The sequence below is a fragment of the Bos mutus genome, chromosome 24 (assembly GCF_027580195.1).
Source record: "Bos mutus isolate GX-2022 chromosome 24, NWIPB_WYAK_1.1, whole genome shotgun sequence".
In the NCBI taxonomy this organism is placed as follows: Eukaryota; Metazoa; Chordata; class Mammalia; order Artiodactyla; family Bovidae; genus Bos; species Bos mutus.
The window spans coordinates 31633213-31652500 of record NC_091640.1 but is presented as its reverse complement, the minus strand read 5'-3'; the positions used below and the strand labels follow the sequence as shown (position 1 = coordinate 31652500).

Sequence of the window (19288 nt, the reverse complement as noted above, 5' to 3'; positions counted from 1 at the left end):
AACAAGGATGCATCATCGTAATTTTCAGCTTTCCACCAGCACCAATGAAGAGTTGGCAATGACTTCACATCTAGACCCAGATGGCATTTTCATTTTACTGGCCATTGTTCCTTCTGGATTTGGGGAGGAAACCTGTACAATTTCGCTCTTGCTTTGTGACTTAAATTTAGAGCATGTTTGGATTCCCTTTCCCCAATACGGCAGCCCATATACAAAATGCACAAAAGTATTAACATAAAGAGGGTTTCCCAGGTGGCTCAGACGTAAAGAATCTGCCTGCAATGTGGGAGACCTGGGTTTGATCCCTGGGTTGGGAAGATCCTCTGGAGAAGGGAATGGCAATCCATTCCAGTATTGTTGTCTAGAGAATTCCATGGACAGAGGAGCCTGGTAGGCTACAGTCTGTGGTATCCCAAAGAATTGGACATGATTGAGTGACGAACATTTTCACTTTTTCATTAACATAAAGAATGTTCTTCTTCATTATTTTATGTGCATAATAACACATTTGGGCATCTAATAATATCATTGGTTCAAAAGCCTATTTTAAAATAGCAACTGTGATAAATATCATAAATTGTACTGTCATGCTGCATACAGTTATGTGGATGGCTTTTGCATGTTTAAATAAATGTGCAGTGACTACATGATTCCCATTACAATCTTCTTAGAGTGGATTCATGTATAGACACCTATAGAAAGAGGCTTCTAGAATGCTGGGGTTTTCCAGGTAACTTCCCATTTCTGAAAAGAATTAGACAACTTGTGCTCTTAGGCTATGTCTGCAACACATGTGTGTTCTCAGACACTATTCTGGACTCCAAGCATCATTCTGAGCAAAGCTATCATTATTTAAATCTACAGACTCACTCACTGTTCAAAGAAATATGAACATCAGTTCAGTTCAGTTGCTCAGTCGTGTCTGACTCTTTTCAACCCCATGAATCGCAGCACGCCAGACCTCCCTGTCCATCACCAACTCCCGGAGTCCGCTCAGACTCAAGTCCATCGAGTCAGTGATGCCATCCAGCCATCTCATCCTCTGGCCTCCCCTTCTCCTCCTGCCCTCAATCCCTCCCAGCATCAGAGTCTTTTCCAATGAGTCAGCTCTTCGCATGAGGTGGCCAAAGTACTGGAGTTTCAGCTTTAGCATCATTCCCTCCAAAGAAATCCCAGGGCTGATCTCCTTCAGAATGGACTGGTTGGATCTCCTTGCAGTCACTTGCTATTCTGCAGAACCACAAGCCTTCCTAGGCTGCACTTTCCTAGGTTAGCATGTCCTGTATTCATGTTGCTTTGCACTGAACTTATCCACTCTTGTCATTTCATTACCTATTTCCCATAGTTTCCAAAGAATTCTGAGGCAGAAATATACTTAGCTCTTTCAAACCAGTTTAGATTAAGGAAGTGTAAAAAAAAAAAAAAAAAGGAATAATCAGGCTAATTCCTAAGTTACTGCTTATAACTTAAAATTTCATCGAAAACAAACTTATTGCCTAGAAAATGGCATCAATGTCAGACTTTGATGCAATGATTGCAAAGAAATCACTAAGAACGCTTCAGCCAAGGCTCCCAAATTGGACAACTTGTAAATGTGGGGAGAGATTACTATTGCATCGCCTGAAAGTGATGTAGAGACATCAAGAAAGTGTGAGTCTGTCTCATACTGTGCACACTAAGGCCCTGTGTTTGGGGGCCTGATGCTCAAGCCTTGATGCCCTCATCTGTATAACAGGAAGAATGACACAACCTCACATCACAGCCTGAAGAAAAAATGATCAAAATCTATTCAAGAGCAGTGTTTAGTGCAGTTAAGGACATAACATGTATGTTTAAGCTTTGTTTCTTGCCCCAAACAAACAGACCTCAGACCCTCTGAAGTGTATTTCTTCCGATTTACACCTCTGTATGTGATCAACTGTTACTCCTCTACCCACAGGCAGTAGGAATTTTGTTTGAGATTATACCACACAGCACTTCACAAACCAGTTACTGATGTTGGTAGTGATGTGTGTGTATGTTCCTGTGCATGTGTTTGTGTATGTGTATGTGTGTGTGTGTGTGTGTGTGTGTGTGTCTGTGTTTTAAATTTAGGAAAGTCCTGTTTTGTGCACAGAGCTATCTTGGAATTTTGAGCGTACAAGTTTGTTATTCTGAGCCATTTGATTAAATTTAACCACAGGAAACTCTTCCAAGTCCTAATGAAGCAGCAATTACATCTAAAAAGGGAGCCAAGCCAAAAAACATCCTTTTCCAATATCTCTCTTTCAAACATCAGACTCCAATATAAGCTCCATGGTTTTCATTTCACTTTTATACCATCTCTCTAAGCTGCTGGAAACATGTTAAACACAAGACAGGGAGTGGTGCACCCGTAGGTCTTTGGTGAAGAGAGCTGGCAGTGATTCTACATACAGATATGCCTGCATGTGTACACGCGCATGCACACACACACACACAGAAACTTCAATACACAAAGTACACAAATTGCTTTTAAAGAAAGGCCACTAAGAATTAGAAAGCTCTAGTTACTGACAGAAAATTTGAATTAGAATTCAGAAATCAGCCCTACAATTTAAGAACTTTGCAATGAACAGGCTTTAAATTTTAATTTGGACTGCAAGGAGATCCAACCAGTCCATTCTGAAGGAGATCAGCCCTGGGATTTCTTTGGAGGGAATGATGCTGAAGCTGAAACTCCAGTACTTTGGCCACCTCATGCGAAGAGTTGACTCATTGGAGAAGACTCTGATGCTGGGAGGGATTGGGGGCAGGAGGAGAAGGGGACGCCAGAGGATGGGATGGCTGGATGGCATCACCGACTCAATGGACGTGAGTCTCAGTGAACTCCGGGAGTTGGTGATGGACAGGGAGGCTTGGCGTGCTGCGATTCATGGGGTCGAGGAGAGTCGGACACGACTGAGCGACTGAACTGACCTGATCTGAACATAACATGTGATAGTTCAAGACACAGATTAGGTAAAATAGACCTTTAAAGAATGTTAAAATTACCATTTTTTCTAAGAGATAACAAGCTATTTTTGCCTCTAAACAAACCGATTCAACTTGGAAGACGGTCATTTTTTCATAAAAGACACACAATTTTACTGTGTTGTTACTAAGTTAAATTAAAGCTGTTCCAATAACTGCAGAAGTTACAGCTACCTGAAAGAGCCTGGCCAGGGAATGCAACCTCGTGCTATTGCCAGGTTTCCAACACCCCATTTATCCCATGTGACAGTGCACTTCAGCATAATAATGCAAGGATCCTAGGATGCAGCAGACACAGAATAACGTCAAAAGCAATTCTTCACATTTGGATCAGACCACATCAAGTGCAAAGAGTGAACTTAAACATGAAAATGCAATTTGCTCCTTCTAAAGCATACATTTTTATCTCTTGCAAAAAAATAAAATAAAATAAAAAAAACACACCACATTCATTTCCAGCGCCTCGAGGTAAAGAGAATGGCATCTATCACAAGTGCAGAGAATGTCTAAAGGATTTAGAAGCAATCTTTTCATAATGCTTCTTTGGGTGAGGAAGTAGAGTTATGAGTCGCTCAAAATTCATAAAGATTATTAAGTTTACATCCTCACGGAAGATCGGCCACCGTCGCATCTCAGCTAGACTGACAGCCTCCCTACCCAACTCTACTGAGAGTAAGTCTCTGGTTCAGGACATTCATTCATTTTGTGGTATTAGGGCTCCGGTTGTATAAGATGAAGATTCTGTCCCATTCAAAAATCAAACAAACAAAAACAAGAAACAACAAATGGGCTCCAGGGGAACAAGGATACAATATCATCACTGAACTCAGGTACTCATGCTACCAGTAACCCTTCATGGAAGTAATTTTTAACAAGGAAGTTTTTATTTCAGCAAGTTTACTCTAGATTATCAACTCGTGTGTTTGTGCCTGCTGGGCTATTTGAATGATTAGCTGATCCCTCAGTGCCCTCAGTTATGACCGACTGGGCACCCACGGCCATGACCCCTCATGGTAAGGAAGCTTCCTAAACAACAGTAAGCTTGCCTGGCTTGATGAATTCCAACCTCACAGCTCATCTAAACTGAGCCCATGGGCTTCCCGGTTTTCTCTCTCACTCTCCGCATCGGTCTACAGAAAGTTATGAAACGTATTTTTCTAGTCCTCCCGGAAGCAAGGCCAGGCTTACAATTTGACCTCAGAAACATAGCAGTCCTGCAAAACCAGACGCACTGAGTATTGGTGCTCTCTGCCTGGCCCAGCACAAACCATACCATGCGGCCCTGAGCAGTGTCGCTTGTGGGAAATGACAAGCAATGGATCAGTGGGAGAAAAAGAATGGGATTTAATCATACAAAAATATCCCAGGCACACAGCTCCTTTTCGGCAAGCTGCCCACCTCAGCTGAGGGTCCAGTGTGCTTCTGAAACGAACCACTTGTCATTTAAAAGGGAGCCACGGAGCCAGATCTTTTGATCAGATTAAGTTACAGGATTCTCGACACACCCAGAGATGCTCCTTCTTGGCATGTCAGTATGCCTACCCCCAAAATTATTTTAAAGGCATATATAGAAAGATCTAGGTATGTATCAGATAGATGTCTTAGATGGGTGAGACACGATCCTGGGAACAGGACAGGCTCATGTGAAAGACTGTCTCAGACTAATTAATGACACTGCTGCTGAAAATGGGAGGCTGACCCTACAGTCTTATTTACACAATTTCCAGCCAGAGGGCTGTGAAGTGGAGCCCCAGTGGGGGCATCCTATCCGAAACCCAAGGGCACCTGCATTAAGGAAATGGGTGTAAATGAATCCCTTTGCTCAATGACAGAAGATAAGACACCAATACTTCAGTTCTGTTGGTATGGAATCTACGTGCTCACCCCCTTGGATTCAACATAACAAGACATGGTTATCTCTTTATTTTATTATTATTAATTGCACTTCCGTATGCATTCGTTTAGAAGCAGGACATTTTGTGGCAAGAATGATCAGACTCTTTAGACAGAAGGCAGTGATTCAAAAACTGCAAAACTTCAGCTTTCAAAAATAGCCTAAGTGACCTCTTGCAGTAGTCTGACCACTCTGCAGCAAGCAGGAGGCAACCCCTGTGAAGAGCGAATTCTGGCAAAGTTCTCTCTTCACAGATGATGCACAGCTTAAGCTATAATGAGTTTTTGGGTTACAAATGCTGAACGCATTAATATTCCTTGATGATAATTATCACAGGATAAGCACCTTTCCCAATGTGAGTAGCATAAAGCAACTGAAGCAGCATTTTTACCACATTTGAAACAAGCTGGAAAATGGGATTTTCTAGTCTTGTAACCTGGGGTCAACATACATCAAGCACTGCATATTAAACACACCTATATATGAACCCTGCATCGCTTTCCTTCCCTTCTGCTTCATGTATACCTAAAGCTGTCTCCTTTATCCATCCTTCATTATGAAATTCTTGCTACGAACGTACATGTGATGATATACATAATTCGACAAAGAAATGTATTTCCCCCAATCACATGAATCCTAGGTTTCTTCTTAGGAGAATACAAATAGCAAATAAGATCAGTAAGCCATGCTTTACAGATGACATGAGTCTCTGTGCAGTTTGAATGAATACTGTGGCCACTGGCTGCATATAAAACAGGGTGAAAATCAGAATTGAGCAAACAGGCTCTTAGAAGAACCAGATGTGTTACACACAAGACAAACAACCAGTCTTTATCTTCATACTTTGAAAACTAATAGTACTCTTAAGCGTTGAAAGGTTTACATGTAAATTCTAAGTCACTAACATGATGACACTCATGATGTCAGCAGCGTGTTTACTGGCAATATGTTCACTAAGGATCTTGGAAACCAATTTCCATTCCAGATTAAAAGAGCAATTATTGTTATTTGGATAATAACCATCAAAGAGTATAAGGAAAAATTGAAAAAGATGACCCATTATGCATTTTATCAGTGTTGTAGAACAGTATCTGTCTAATGTTTGGTATTTGCCATAGCATACCCATAACAGATGCTATGAGACTTCACTTACTATATACCCCAATCTGATTTGATAATATATTCTGAACAAACTATAAATTGGTTTGCCTCACCTCTTTTTCTTTCTTTCCCTCTATTCAGTGAAAAAGAAAAAACGTCTATTATAAAGCTTGACTGAGATACTAGGAATGGCTCAAAATCATTACAATATAAGAGCCTCCTTTTTCAAAAACATGCTATAATATCATTTTAAGACTCTATGTAAATAATCCCAACAGCACTTTGATTTAACAGTGACAAAATGAAAGCCAGGTCGAACCCTTAATCCAAAGAATGTGAACTGATTTAGGTATTTTTGTAGGTGTGAATCTCTTGAACTCATTTTTACCGTGTTACCCACACTTCATTTAGATAATATGCCACGCTACAACTGCCTCAAGTTCTGTAACATCATTTTTACTTATGTGCTGCAAAAATGTCTTCAAATCCCATTTGAATAGATGGCAGGGTTATGAGGGAACCTTTACTAAATATTTAACAGCACTATTGGCTTATTAAATACTATAATGTGAGAGCCATGAAAGCATGATATACAGTGCTTGCCTTTTTTCTAAAACTTAATGCTTCTGCTCATTTTGAACACTCTGCAAGCCCATTCATCAGCAGAACTGATGCATTTTAAAAAGTCCTCATTTACTAGCAGATAAATGTGGTTAGAGAGCCTTTTTAGAGGAGAAATGACTGGAAACCTATTTGGTTTTCTGTACAAAATTTGCTTTGCTCTGGCCTAGCAGAAAAGAAACCTCACAAAACATTTAAAAGCCTATTTTGAAAGAGCATGCAAAGCAACACACTTGGAAATAAAAGAAAGTAGGGGGTATTTTTCAATTCACAGGAATATACATACACGAAAAAAAGGCAATAGATTTACAAACAGCTGATCAAATACATATATTCATCTAGTCTGGAAACAGTATTTCAAATGCACATCATATAATGAGATTGTCCACTGAAACGTTGCTTTTGACTATGACATTGTTGGCAGGTAATTTCTTTTGCAACTATTCATAATTGCATTAAAAAACAGGTTAATACAATTTTTGCCTTTAGCTTGTTAAGATATTTTAAACTAAAACTATGCTTTTTTTAAAAAAAAAAAGTTGATCAGAAATTGTATAGCCTGTTGCAGTGGGTAGAAAGTAAGAATTCTCTCTGAAAAGATATTTCTGTTCACATACAGATATGCTCTAGCCTAAAGAACACCCATTGCCACTGGAGTCTGCAGAGTGAGCATTTATCCTGTAAACACTAACAGTGATCGTCTGTCCTCCCCAGTTCTCAGTGGAGAGTCTTGCTTTGGAGAATGTCTTGCGGTGACTTACTAAATTCAGGCTATTTCAATTAGTATTACTGCACATTAAAAATTAATTGCATTACTGAGTGGATTAAGGTTTAAATTTCAATTCTACAGTATGTGCATGAGAAATGACAGCTCAAAATCAATGCCCCTTGGCCCGCAATCGGAAGGGTGTATACTTGAACAGCGCGGGCCTGGCGTCACTGGCTGAGCCATTTTAAAAGACTTGATAGTTCAATTGAAGGTGTGTCAGCTCTAATTCTACATTTTAGTTTGAATGCTGCACAGCAGCCCTGCCTTATAAAAAGAAAAACAACAAGAGTTGCCCTAACCATTTGGAAAAACAAATGGACACAGGTACTAAAATTATGACAGCAGAGGGGTTAAACTGTCACCCCAAATTTACAAAGAATAACTCAAGCTAAAACCTTGTTCATAGCTCTGTTTAATAAGAACACGGGATCTTTGACTTAAATCCACACTATTTTCTATCAGTTACTGAGCAACAGTGGTTGGTCAGGGTCAGGAAACAGGCTATTTTGTAAAGTATGTGCGTGCTCAGTTAGTCATGTCCGACTCTTTTGCAACCCCATGTACTGCAGCCCTCCGGGCTCCTCTCTCCATGGGATTTTCCAGGCAAGAATACTGGAGTAGGTTGCCATTTCCCTCTCCAGGGGATCTTCCCGACCCAGGGATCGAACCTGTGTCTCCAGCACTGGCAGGCAGATTCTTTACCACTAAGCCACCTGGGAAGCCCCTATTTTGTAAAGAGATAATACTAATATGTACAATACTCATAATAACTTTATTCAGTGTTTTAAGGAAGCTCAAGAAGATACAGAAAATACCAATCTTTCCCTAAACAGTGATCCTGCATAAGCTCCCTCGGTAAATTATTAAATCTTTCTGGGGGGAAGGGTCAAATGAATTGATCATCCTGAGGGTAAATTTATAACATCTAGATGAGGCGTATGAAAAGAAATGGGTCACTTTTATTCACAGCAATGTGTCTTCTAAGAAGATGAAGATGAGGAACATTATGAACAGGATCAACAGGGTAATGCAGCATCAATAAGGTCCCTCCAAGCCACCCAGGGTACCTGGGGTTGGAACTGAACGGTGATCGGTATGGGCTGAGAGAAAAAACACGCTGCCTGCAGTGTTCCTTAAGATCCCCTCTGTGTTGCACCAGTGGCCAAGAGCAAGTTCACCGGCAAGAGAGTAAAGGAGATGGGAAGTAATAATAACAATAAAAAGAATAATCAGGTGCAAATGGACCCTAAGGTGTAGTAGTGATCCCCGTGCAACAATCACCCTTCACTGCAATTTACTGATGTGGCTTCATTACAATACAGCATATAAAGGGGCAACGTACCATGTGGACTCTTTGAAAGCTGTGTGGTTTGAAGCAGCACACGCCACCCTAGCAGGCGCTGCTCGGGGAGCTAGGTCAGATTGGGCAAAAGTGAAATTCCCTGCAAAAAAAATTAAATAGAGATGCAACATGTGTACAGCATGGTGATATATGGGGAGGGTGGGGTAAGAGGATAAAAGGTTAGCAGGGAAAGGTGTTTCCTTTGTGAACTATTAAAGGCATTTCAAATTAATCTGAATTAAAACATCCTTTGAAGAGGTAACAACTTGTGGCTCTGTTAAAAGGAAAAGATAAAGGATGTGATGTTTCCTGTTTGGGAAAGAGAAACCAGCCCTGTTTCCTATTCTGATTCTCCATGAAATGAACTTAAACCGTGCTCTTAGGTGAACTTCAGCACTGTGCGTTCAGGTTACTATTATTTAAAAGGAGAACATGACTGGCTTTTCCCATTCTGGCCTGCTTCAGCTGAAGGTCTTAGTTTTCAGCCAGTGCTCAGAAGATGCCGAAGCAATGTGTTAAGGGGAAAAAAAGAGATTCTTTCCTCACCAAGGATCATTGAGTATGTCATTGGTTAATTCTTGTTCTATGCTCCTCATTAGCATGACTCTCAAGTTTCTGGTTATCATATCCGAAATATTAAGACATAATAACTACGAAGGTGCAGATAATTGGATATTAACCAGAACATACTTGACTGGGCAGGAGGTAGGGCCCTGCTTAAACTAATCCTGAAATATATTAATCACCAATTAATGAAAGGGTTTCAAATTCATTTTCTATTACAGAACACCTCCGAGTATCTAAGCTTTTTCTAACAAAATGTCTTGGAATAACAAGGTAGAAATAAGGAATACGGCCATCTGATGGTAGCTTGAATTAATTCTTCACAGCCTGTTGACAGGTAATCATGAAAACTACAGTTCAAGCCTTGATTACAGTTATGAAGCCTGATGGGAAGAAGTGGGGACAATTTCCAGTGTTCAGTGGCTTTGGTTTCAATTCCAAATTTATTCCTTTCAATGGCAGAGCCATGGCTAAATATTTCAGCAGAGAGCTGTCATAATATTGTCTGAGTCTTTCAGCCTAGGCAGACCTTGAGCCCTCCAAGCTCACAACAGATGTACTCTTAAAATAAAACCAATTAATGGGAGCCTGAGAGGTCTAGCAAAGGCATGCTTTGTACATAGTAAACAGGAAGTAGTAAGAAGCTGATGAATATATTGCAGGATTAAAAACCTTGACTAAGCAGTGATCGAAAAGTCACCACCACGTAGATGGAAATAAAGTAATGCTGAGAAAAGAAAATAGAAAAAAAAAAAAAAAAGAAGAAGAAGAAAGAAAACAGGAGGAGAACCATAGAGAGAAGGGAAGTCAGTGGTTATAAAACCCCCTACTAAGCTTCCCAGAAAATCTTCTGCACCTATTTCACTGAGTTAGAGAAATGGCTACCAAAACGCCATTCACCTTTAAAAAATCTTCTCGGGACATTATTCTCACAAACAGATTCTCATATCTTTTCCTATGTAAAACTGTGGCTCCCAGATTCTCTGAAAAAAAGACTTACACATTTTTACATCCGAGAAAATAAGGTGTTTGGCTGAATGCAATGTAAGTCAGGGACTGAAATAATGCCGTCTCTCCATTTTCCCTGCCTTGAGTCACTTGACGTGATGAACCTCGTAAGAAAACTGTCATCTCAGAGTTTTCTTTTTACTTCTGTTGTGGGTTGAATTTAATTTTAATAGTTGTTAAATAAGGACTCACGGCGGATGAACTAAGATACACAGGCAAGTGGGCCCTTTTATCAACAATTTTGCCATAGAAATACACAAACATTTCAATGGCTCTTCATTAGCAAACAAATCAACAAGTGATATTTTAATGCCTGACTTTATTCCATCTCTGTGGGGACTGTAGTTGAGAGTGTGATGTACAGTACAGAGAAAAGAATCATCAGCCACAGCGTCCCAGGGCTCTCTCCATTGAGGACTTCGCAGCCTCCGCTTAAAGAGTGCATTTAATTGACTGATAGACAGTAGCTTCTTTGTTCACAGAAGACAGCGAAGTAATGGCAGCTTGAAAATCGTACCATCTACAGGGTCTCCTGAGACTAGTAACAGGGGGATATGTGTCAGGAATAAATAAATAATCTAATTATTAAGCCACTTCCTGTCAAGTTAACTCCAATTTGTTGGCTTTTGAAGGCAACAAAACGAGGCATTTTTCCTCATTATGCTTCTCTTTTTATACCAGTGGTAATCACAGGCGGATTAAAGGGTGCCTGATTGCTTTTCTTTTTTTTTTTTGTCAAGGAACTGAGAAGCAGCCAACAGTACAGAAAAACAGAGTTGGGGTTAGAAGAAATTTCATGCTTGTCTCCTTTCCAGCTCCCTAACAGCCCACACGGCTGCCCCATACAGAGCCGCCAGCTGTACAGCAAATGTGTACCCTCCAACTGAGGCCTACCGGGCCACAGGCGCCATTCTGAGAGCTGTGAGATACCTTGCAATCTTGGCAGGTAGCTGCTGCTGTCATCGGCATAATTCTAAAGGTGACCTAGGAAGCTCATCAGCTCACCAAATGCAACAATATGAGCCACTCAAGTTCAACACCCACTCTCCACATTCCTTTGTTTACTTGCTAGGAATGGCCCCGTGACCAGGAAATCACCTATGGAAATAGGTCATCAGCTACCTTTTCTCTTTATGCGTCTGAACTGATCCTGCGGAATTAGGTCACAATGCTTATGCATATCTGGGCCTGTGTGTGTGTGTGTGTGAGTGTGTGTATGTAGGATCCCTCTATTTATCTTTGGTGGATGACTGTACCCGCCTTCCATTCAGAAATGTTTTGCAAACTTCATGCAGAAGCAGACAATCACCTCTATTTGATAATCAACATTCTAATGGAGAGTGGACTGGTATGCCCTGTGGCATATTCTCCAGCAAGTCAAAGTGTGTTAGTCACTCAGTCGTGTCTGACTCTTTGTGACCCCATGGACTGTAGCCCGCCAGGCTCCTCTGTCCATGGGATTTCCCAGGCAAGAATACTGGAGTGGGTTGCCATTCCCTTCTCCAGGGGATCTTCCCGACCCAGGGATCGAACCTGGGACTTCTGCATCGCCTGCAGATTCTTTACCACCTGAGCCTCCAGGGAAGTCAAAGGAGAGGACAAAACTAGAGCCAGGAGCCCCACCAGCATGTCTCAGACAGTCACACAGAACTTTCCATCTGGCACAGACCCTGCCCAGTGTCTCTGTACAGAGCCTAGGAAGGCAGGCTGGCATCTCCATAATTCTGCTTGGGAACAACATTCTTATGAGGTCTCTTTTAGGACCATGTGTTCTAAAAAGGAACAAGAAACTGCATATTTCATCTGTCGGTGGGCTTAGTGAAAACCCCCAGCCTCAGGGAAAATGAACATGACGAGAAATGTCTGAGAAGCTTTCTTAAGGGCTTGTAAGTTAGAAACTCCACTAACCACCAGTATTTTTCACTCTTGTAAATTAAAGCTGCTAGATGCAGGCTAAAACACAAAACAAGGGTTAACGTTCTGATGTGTCTTTTAATAGCTTAACACTGACATAAGAGAGAGGCCTCAAAGATTTCTTGAAAAGTGGGTTCAGAAATAAGAATCCAAAGAATCAAGATGAGCTCTTGAAAACTGGATCTTATTCCAAAAAAAAATTTTTTTAAGGTCTTTTTGATTTTGTATTAAACTGTCTTTGTTTTTAGGAAGGCTGATGGTATGAGAAGCTTGGTCATTTCCTGTGTCCCCACTTTGCACTTGTTCAACGGTGTAGCTGCGTTCTATTTATGCCTGTGTATGTCCTTTCTGAATATATCTTGAATTTTTGTTAAATTGCGCAGATAATTAAACCCTCTTCATATTTACAGTCTGCTTCATTGGTACCATGAATTCTGTTTTCAGTTACTGTCTGCGGATTCCCTCTCTGAACGATTTCATACGAAGCAATAACACTTCATTTTACATAAGTTTTATCTGATGTCCCCATACAGAGCTGCCAGCTGTACGGCAAATGTGCGGTTCTCAAACTGAGGCCTGCCGGGCCACAGGCGCCGTGTGGAGAGCTGCGAGGCACCTTGCTGTCACTGGCAAGCTTTCTTTGCCATCGCTGTGACCATCACTCCACACTGCACACAACTTAAAATCATCTGATTATTAGAATTTGTGGCCCACACTCCATTTTATCCTTTATTTAAATCTATCCCCAGATCACACATTTGTTTAAATGTTTTGGCTGGTTTACAAATCATGCCGCCATCTGCACAGTAGGTGTGACACCATTTTTTTAGACAAAAGTTACGTGGCAAACAAAGATAAAGTCATTTGAAATGCTTTGGTGTTTGTTATTCTGCCGGGCTCACTTGGACCAACTCGAAGAAATAAATAGAATTATCTGTGTAAATCGATGAACATCTATGAAAAACAACACCCAGCAGAATGCCGAGCTTGCTCCATTACCTACGTTAATATCATGACAGCTGAGGAGAGATGACCTGGCCCACTTCTCATCTCTCCTGTACAGATGGCTATTAAAGAGAAAGTATCCCTTTTGTATGGTCCATGTAGAAACCCTTTATGGGCTTTTCAAATAAGCCAGCATTGCCCACATGAGGGTAGCTTTCTGTTACCATTAAACTGCCCAGATTTCATCTTTTTTAATCCAGCTCTTGATGAAATTAGCCAGTATTTCAACATATTTAACACCAAATGCTTATTTCTTAATTCCCTGAGTTTTGTAAGCAATCAACTGAAGATGACTTAAAAAAATTCAATAGTCTTCTCATTTAGAACTCATGTAAACTCCAGAGAACTTATGGACTTTGAGCTCTTAGGATAGTGCAGGTAGACACACATATATAAACACCGACCCATATACGCATTGTTGTAGATCCACCATAATCATGTTTTTTAAAAAGCAGCCAATGAGAGCTGAGCATTTAAAGAGCAACATGGCTCTTAATCTTCCTATGCAGAGATACATATCTTTGGATATTTCCCCTTCAGACACATAAAATCCCAAACCACTACAAACCTCAAAATATTGGTTTTAGTCTATTCTAAAGCAAGAGCACTCAGGCTGGAATGTTTCAGAAGTGATGTTGAATATCACAAAACTAATGAAGATTAGTCACATAGTACACCATCTACTAAAGAAACAGAAGGAAAAGGATGCCATTTGTGACCTTGGGCATCAAGCAAATTTCAGAATATATGAATGTCACTTGCCACAAGCACAGACAGAAATCTCAGCACACTGTACATACATTTTTTCTGCCTTAATATCAGTGATTTATATCACATGGAACAAAATACATAAGGTGGGTATTGTCCTGCGTGCACTACAGAAAGCTTGAATCCTTTCCTTGATATTTAAAAATTGTAACTATTCATAAAGCATGGAGTATTAGAGATCTGAATAAAAATAGTCAATATCTATGCATCCACGTTTTTATATTAGCTGTCGTTTATAGTCCCTAATTCTAGTTTTGCTTCACTAAGAGATAAATACATTTACTGCTTCCAATGCACCAAGTGTCACCCTGACCCATCTGGGACACATCTGTTACTGACTATTTGTTGATTTCCCCCCTTTTTTTTTCCACAAGAGTATTCTCTGCCACCTTAGCTACAATTTTTCTATTCCAACTGGTCTTTCTGATCATACAAAAAATAAACTTAAGTAATCATTTCTGTGCCAATTTTAAATAATTCTTAGGTAAATGGTTTATGCTCATTCCCTTCATATTCTTCATCCAAGAACTTTGAAAGCAAGGGCTGGAAATGGTTATGCTATACCCTGGCCATTTGTCCTCCAAAGGCTATGACCGTAGCAATCAATTCCAAGGATAATGGTATTTCTCCCCTTTGATCAGTTCTTTGTCAAGCTGACTGGCCTTCGATGGTGAGCTTGCTGCTGGTTGTCTACCACCAGCCGCTCGCAATTTGCTCACTCTGTTTCATGAGACAGTTGTTTCTGGCTGTTTGGAACACATTGGTCTCTTTGGGGATTTATGCGCTAGTTGCAATGCCAACCTCCGTAGTGATAGAAATTTCTTTCGAACTAAAATAGATAATTAGAGGCTGGTAATTATTGGTCAAGAATTATCAGAGTGAAAAAAATTAAGCTTCTCATAAATAGTTCTTGGCAATGTCATCTCTTTATATTATCGCATGCCTAACAGCCCTTTATTCAGAGCACTTACAAATTTACTCTACTGCTGTTGAGCCTCATAATTTTATATGAGGCAATCCCTTTGCTGGGTGAAACACATTTACATTCTCTGGTCTCATCACTATCTGTGCTAATCCATACGAAATAATAATAATAATAATAGAAATATCAAAGGGGAGAAAGCAATAAATATTTATTGTGCTGATAGAAGGAGACGAGTGAATAATGAATTAAAGGACACAGTACACAATGGCTTCTTTCTGCATTCTCAGGTCAAAAACCAGAGTAAACTATGGGAAAGAAACAAAGGAAGACAAGAAAAAATTTTCATCTGTGCAGACTTTAAAAGAGGGAAATCTTTCCCCCAGGAAAGCTGTTAACGTATTTTGTAGCTCTTGGCGGGGGGAGGTGGTGGGGGGGTGTGTGTGTGTGTGTGTTTAAAGAAGAGAAACCTCTAAATAGTCGTTGGTCTGATTTCTTATTGAAACTGTGTCAAAATGCGATCGAGAGTGAGGTTTTCTTTTTTCCTTAATAGACATAAGTCAAATCCCAAATGCATGTTTATTGAGTAATTATTCCTGCAACTCAAAGCACGTGTCCACACCTCACTGCAAAATGGCACTTCGGTACAGCATCTCCAGTGTATACCTGGTAGAAACACTGATGGGTTTCCTTTCACAAATGTCCCTGGCCAATAGTCTGAGACCAGCACATCCAGAAAGAAGCGTGGAGGTTCCCTGACATTGAAACTGCATTAAAACATGTGTGCTACGTGGAAGCAAATGCAAATGACTTGGTCAAAGAAGGACTTTAAAGTCACACCTCATTGGGTCATCTGCACACCCTGTTTTCCATCAGGTGACATAATTTCTCCTCCAGACTGATTGAAATGGAAAACAAAATCTGTAAAAACACTATAGGCCCTCTTAACAAAAAGAGTAAGAGGCTTTTCAGATAGCCTCTAATCCCTCTTCCTTGCTAAATATCCAGTTGAGATTATTTTTTGATTAGACAAAAAAAGATATACAGATACACAACCTAAAAATACCTACCCTCGATGGAGGTATTTTAGCCAACAGAATCATGCTGCCTGCCTCATTTGAAAAACTAAGCATCACACTGGGATTTTAAAAAGGGATATCTTAGCCTTTGTGACATCCTCCCGGTACACATTCTCTCTCTCTAGATACTAACAATGCAGAGAGGAAGAAATATAAGGACTTGGATACATGGTCAACAGATATAACAATTAAATGGCTACTATTCTTTTGTTTAGGTCTCAAGTGTAAGAGAATTACATATTTTATTATTAAAAAATAGCGTGAATATTAACTACCTAGGCCCTCTGTGAAAAGGAATCGAATTTTCTTCTCTGATGGAAGGTGAATTGTTAAACGTTCAGATCCCAAGAGGAGGTGAGTGTCATATTAATCCACCATAAGGTAGAGGCGGGGAAGCTTTGGGAAAGCACTAATGATGCAAGGAATATTAAGGGAAATACCAAATGAAAGGTATAAAGCAATTTTAAAAAAGGACCAGGCCAAACCAATGAACATTTTGGACAAATGATACTAAAATAAAAAATTCTTCTCATGCTCAGCATTCCATTCAGATTCTACTTGGCAAAAGAACATTAATAATGTGTTGAAAATATATTCCATTTGTTCAGCTGGGCCCTGGGATAAATAATAAATCCAGAACCAAAAACAAGTTTACAAAGAATAAAACTAATCAGAAGCACAATGTTTCACTAAGTTTTCCATAAGCTGCAAAGTTCCAAAAAATATTTTCACTAACACCCTTGTAAAACTGTGGCCTAATGCAGAATCATGACTGACTGCCACCAGTAAGCTCTACTCAAGAAATAAAGGGATGGAAAATATTAACACTCATATTTGGAAAGAAGAATTCATTTTTTCTAACCCATGTGTTTCCCCCCATGCCAGTCCATTTTGAAAGTTTACATAGAGTATTTTTTGGAATCCAAAATAGAAAGGAAAACATAAGAAACATTTCAGTCTCTCTTACATGTTCTCATTATCTTCTGAACACTCAGTAAAACTGTCAATGTTATTCTGGCACTTTTAAGAGTATTTCCATTTAATGTGGAAGAAAATTACTAATAATATTAGTACTTATATCTGGAAAATATAGATAAAAAGTAACCAATATTTTAGCCGTTAGGTATAAGCTGTATATTGTATAATTAAACGCTTAGTCTTTTGTAAACTACAATCCTGCTAAAGACCATCATTTGAAAACTATAAAGCAAATCCTACTGAAAACCTATTAATAAAGTTTCCAACATACTTTTGACTTCATCTTCATTAATAGCTACAAAGTCATTAGAAATTTCGTTATTTTTGGAGCAACCTTTCTACTGCACCCTCTTAGAATACAGCTGATTAGGTGTGTGATAAAACTTGTTTACCCCTGAAAAGGAGTTCAGAGTCTAAAATGCTGAATTTTCTTTCCTTTCTTAGAATTTGATAGACGGAGAGCATGAGGTTGATCAGACTTTTGAAATACCATATCACAATAATTTATGATATTATAAAATACCATGAAAGCAGTATGAAATTAAAAAAAAACTCACATCATGTAAAAACACAAATGAGGGACAAAAATAGTATAAAGTAATAGCAACTGTCATTTTACTAGTAGAAAAAGATCTGCTTGATAAAGTTTAATTGACTGGTAAAATTCTTAGTGTTATTACTAAGTGCTTATCAAATTAAAACATAGGAGGTAACCCCAGAGGAATTAAGGGATAATGGGACAATAAGAGTAAGTGAAAAAATTATCCTTTTAGCTCTAGCCCATGTAAAAAATGCAAAATCCCTGAAAACACAGGCTTAGAGTTACCTTAGAGATCTTTACCCGAACTGCTTTTATAAAAATCTGCATAAAATTTGGTGGGGAATAAAAAATGATGACTGAATTCTTTACATGATCTTTACGATCATGATTATTTCCAGGCTGTTGAAACCATACATATAAAATTATTTTATGGCAATTTAAATTATTTATGTTTCCCTATCACAAAAACTCACCACTTTAGATTTGGATACAAAGATGCTTAAGCAACACACAGCAGTGCCATTACCATAATAACTTCTGAAATTAAAACCTGTCTAAAACTCTATGGAAAGCTAACATCCAGTTCATTAACCATTCCTGTTAGTTTTCAATAATGCAAAAATGATTAGAAGTTTAATTTGTTAATCACCTGTGTTTTGACTGGCAGTAGATATATAATCCTCTGCAGAAGTCTAAACTAGCCCTTGCAGAAAATAAAATGTGCTAATGCCTTATCAGGCCTAATAATAGTAATAAAAAAATCAATCATGCCTAGGTAAATGATTGATGGCTGAACAATTAATTCATCTTTAACTCTGTTTAATTATATAGGCATTGATGTACACAAGGAAGAGGAAAATCTATCTGTAAGAAGCTTTGGAGTGTCACTTACCAATCATGTGATTTGCAACGTGCACCTGAATATCCCATTCATTGTAGAAAACCATCTGACACTTGATGCACTGATAGGTCTTCTTCTGAGAAAACAAGTACAAACAGAATTACTTAGACACATGCATCTTTTAATTTTTTTCTTAAAAAAACAACAACAAAAAAACCAACCCTACCTGGTCACAGAATTTTCCTGAGACCATGGTCTTATATATGTTGTTAAATAAATGTCTGTAGGGCTACTTGGGCAAAATTCTGTGAGTTCCCTACTATGACCCATGGCTTGATCCGAACATTATGTTTTTCGTTGCAAACAGTTGGAAGAAATGAAGACACATAATTACAGTACAATACATGTTTAAAGATTCCTACATTATAAAAACAGAAGTTGGTATTGAAAATACATGTAAAGCGTGGCTGAGTTTCAGAAACCTGTGTCTTTGATGATCAGGCACACTTTCATTCTGAACAACATAACTGCAGGGTTGCTTCGAGATACCCATACAAAACAGCCAGTAAGTGAAGATTCACAAAATCTAGCTAGGAGATTTAGAGACGATAATTTTTAGCTGAAGTATGAAATTTAGATGATGTTTCAGAAGTTGCTGAACACTAGCATTTAAATACTTATCTCCTATAAAGAAATCATGTCATATCGAACATTCTAACACCGTTTCATCACTACACAAAAGTCTTGTGAATAGACAGAACAGTATTACAATTCTTGTATCATAAATAAAGAAACTGAGGTCCAGGGAAGTAGAATAATGTGCCTAATGTCACAGTGCCTTACAGCTGGTAATAGAAATAAGTTCTCTCTTCTTCCCCCAAACTTTAAACTTTCTGTTTTATATTGGGGTACAGCCGATTAACAATGTTGTGGTTGTTTTAGGTGATCAG

At 39.1% G+C, this 19288-nt stretch overlaps 1 protein-coding gene across 1 annotated transcript in view; it reads right to left on the bottom strand.

Moving 5' to 3' along the window:
* Window positions 1-19288, bottom strand: part of ZNF521 (zinc finger protein 521) — a 311441-nt gene that overhangs the window by 123220 nt on the left and 168933 nt on the right. Inside the window, 1 exon segment of the mRNA XM_070361523.1 lies at window positions 18390-18474. Coding sequence (XP_070217624.1) covers window positions 18390-18474 — 85 coding nt within the window.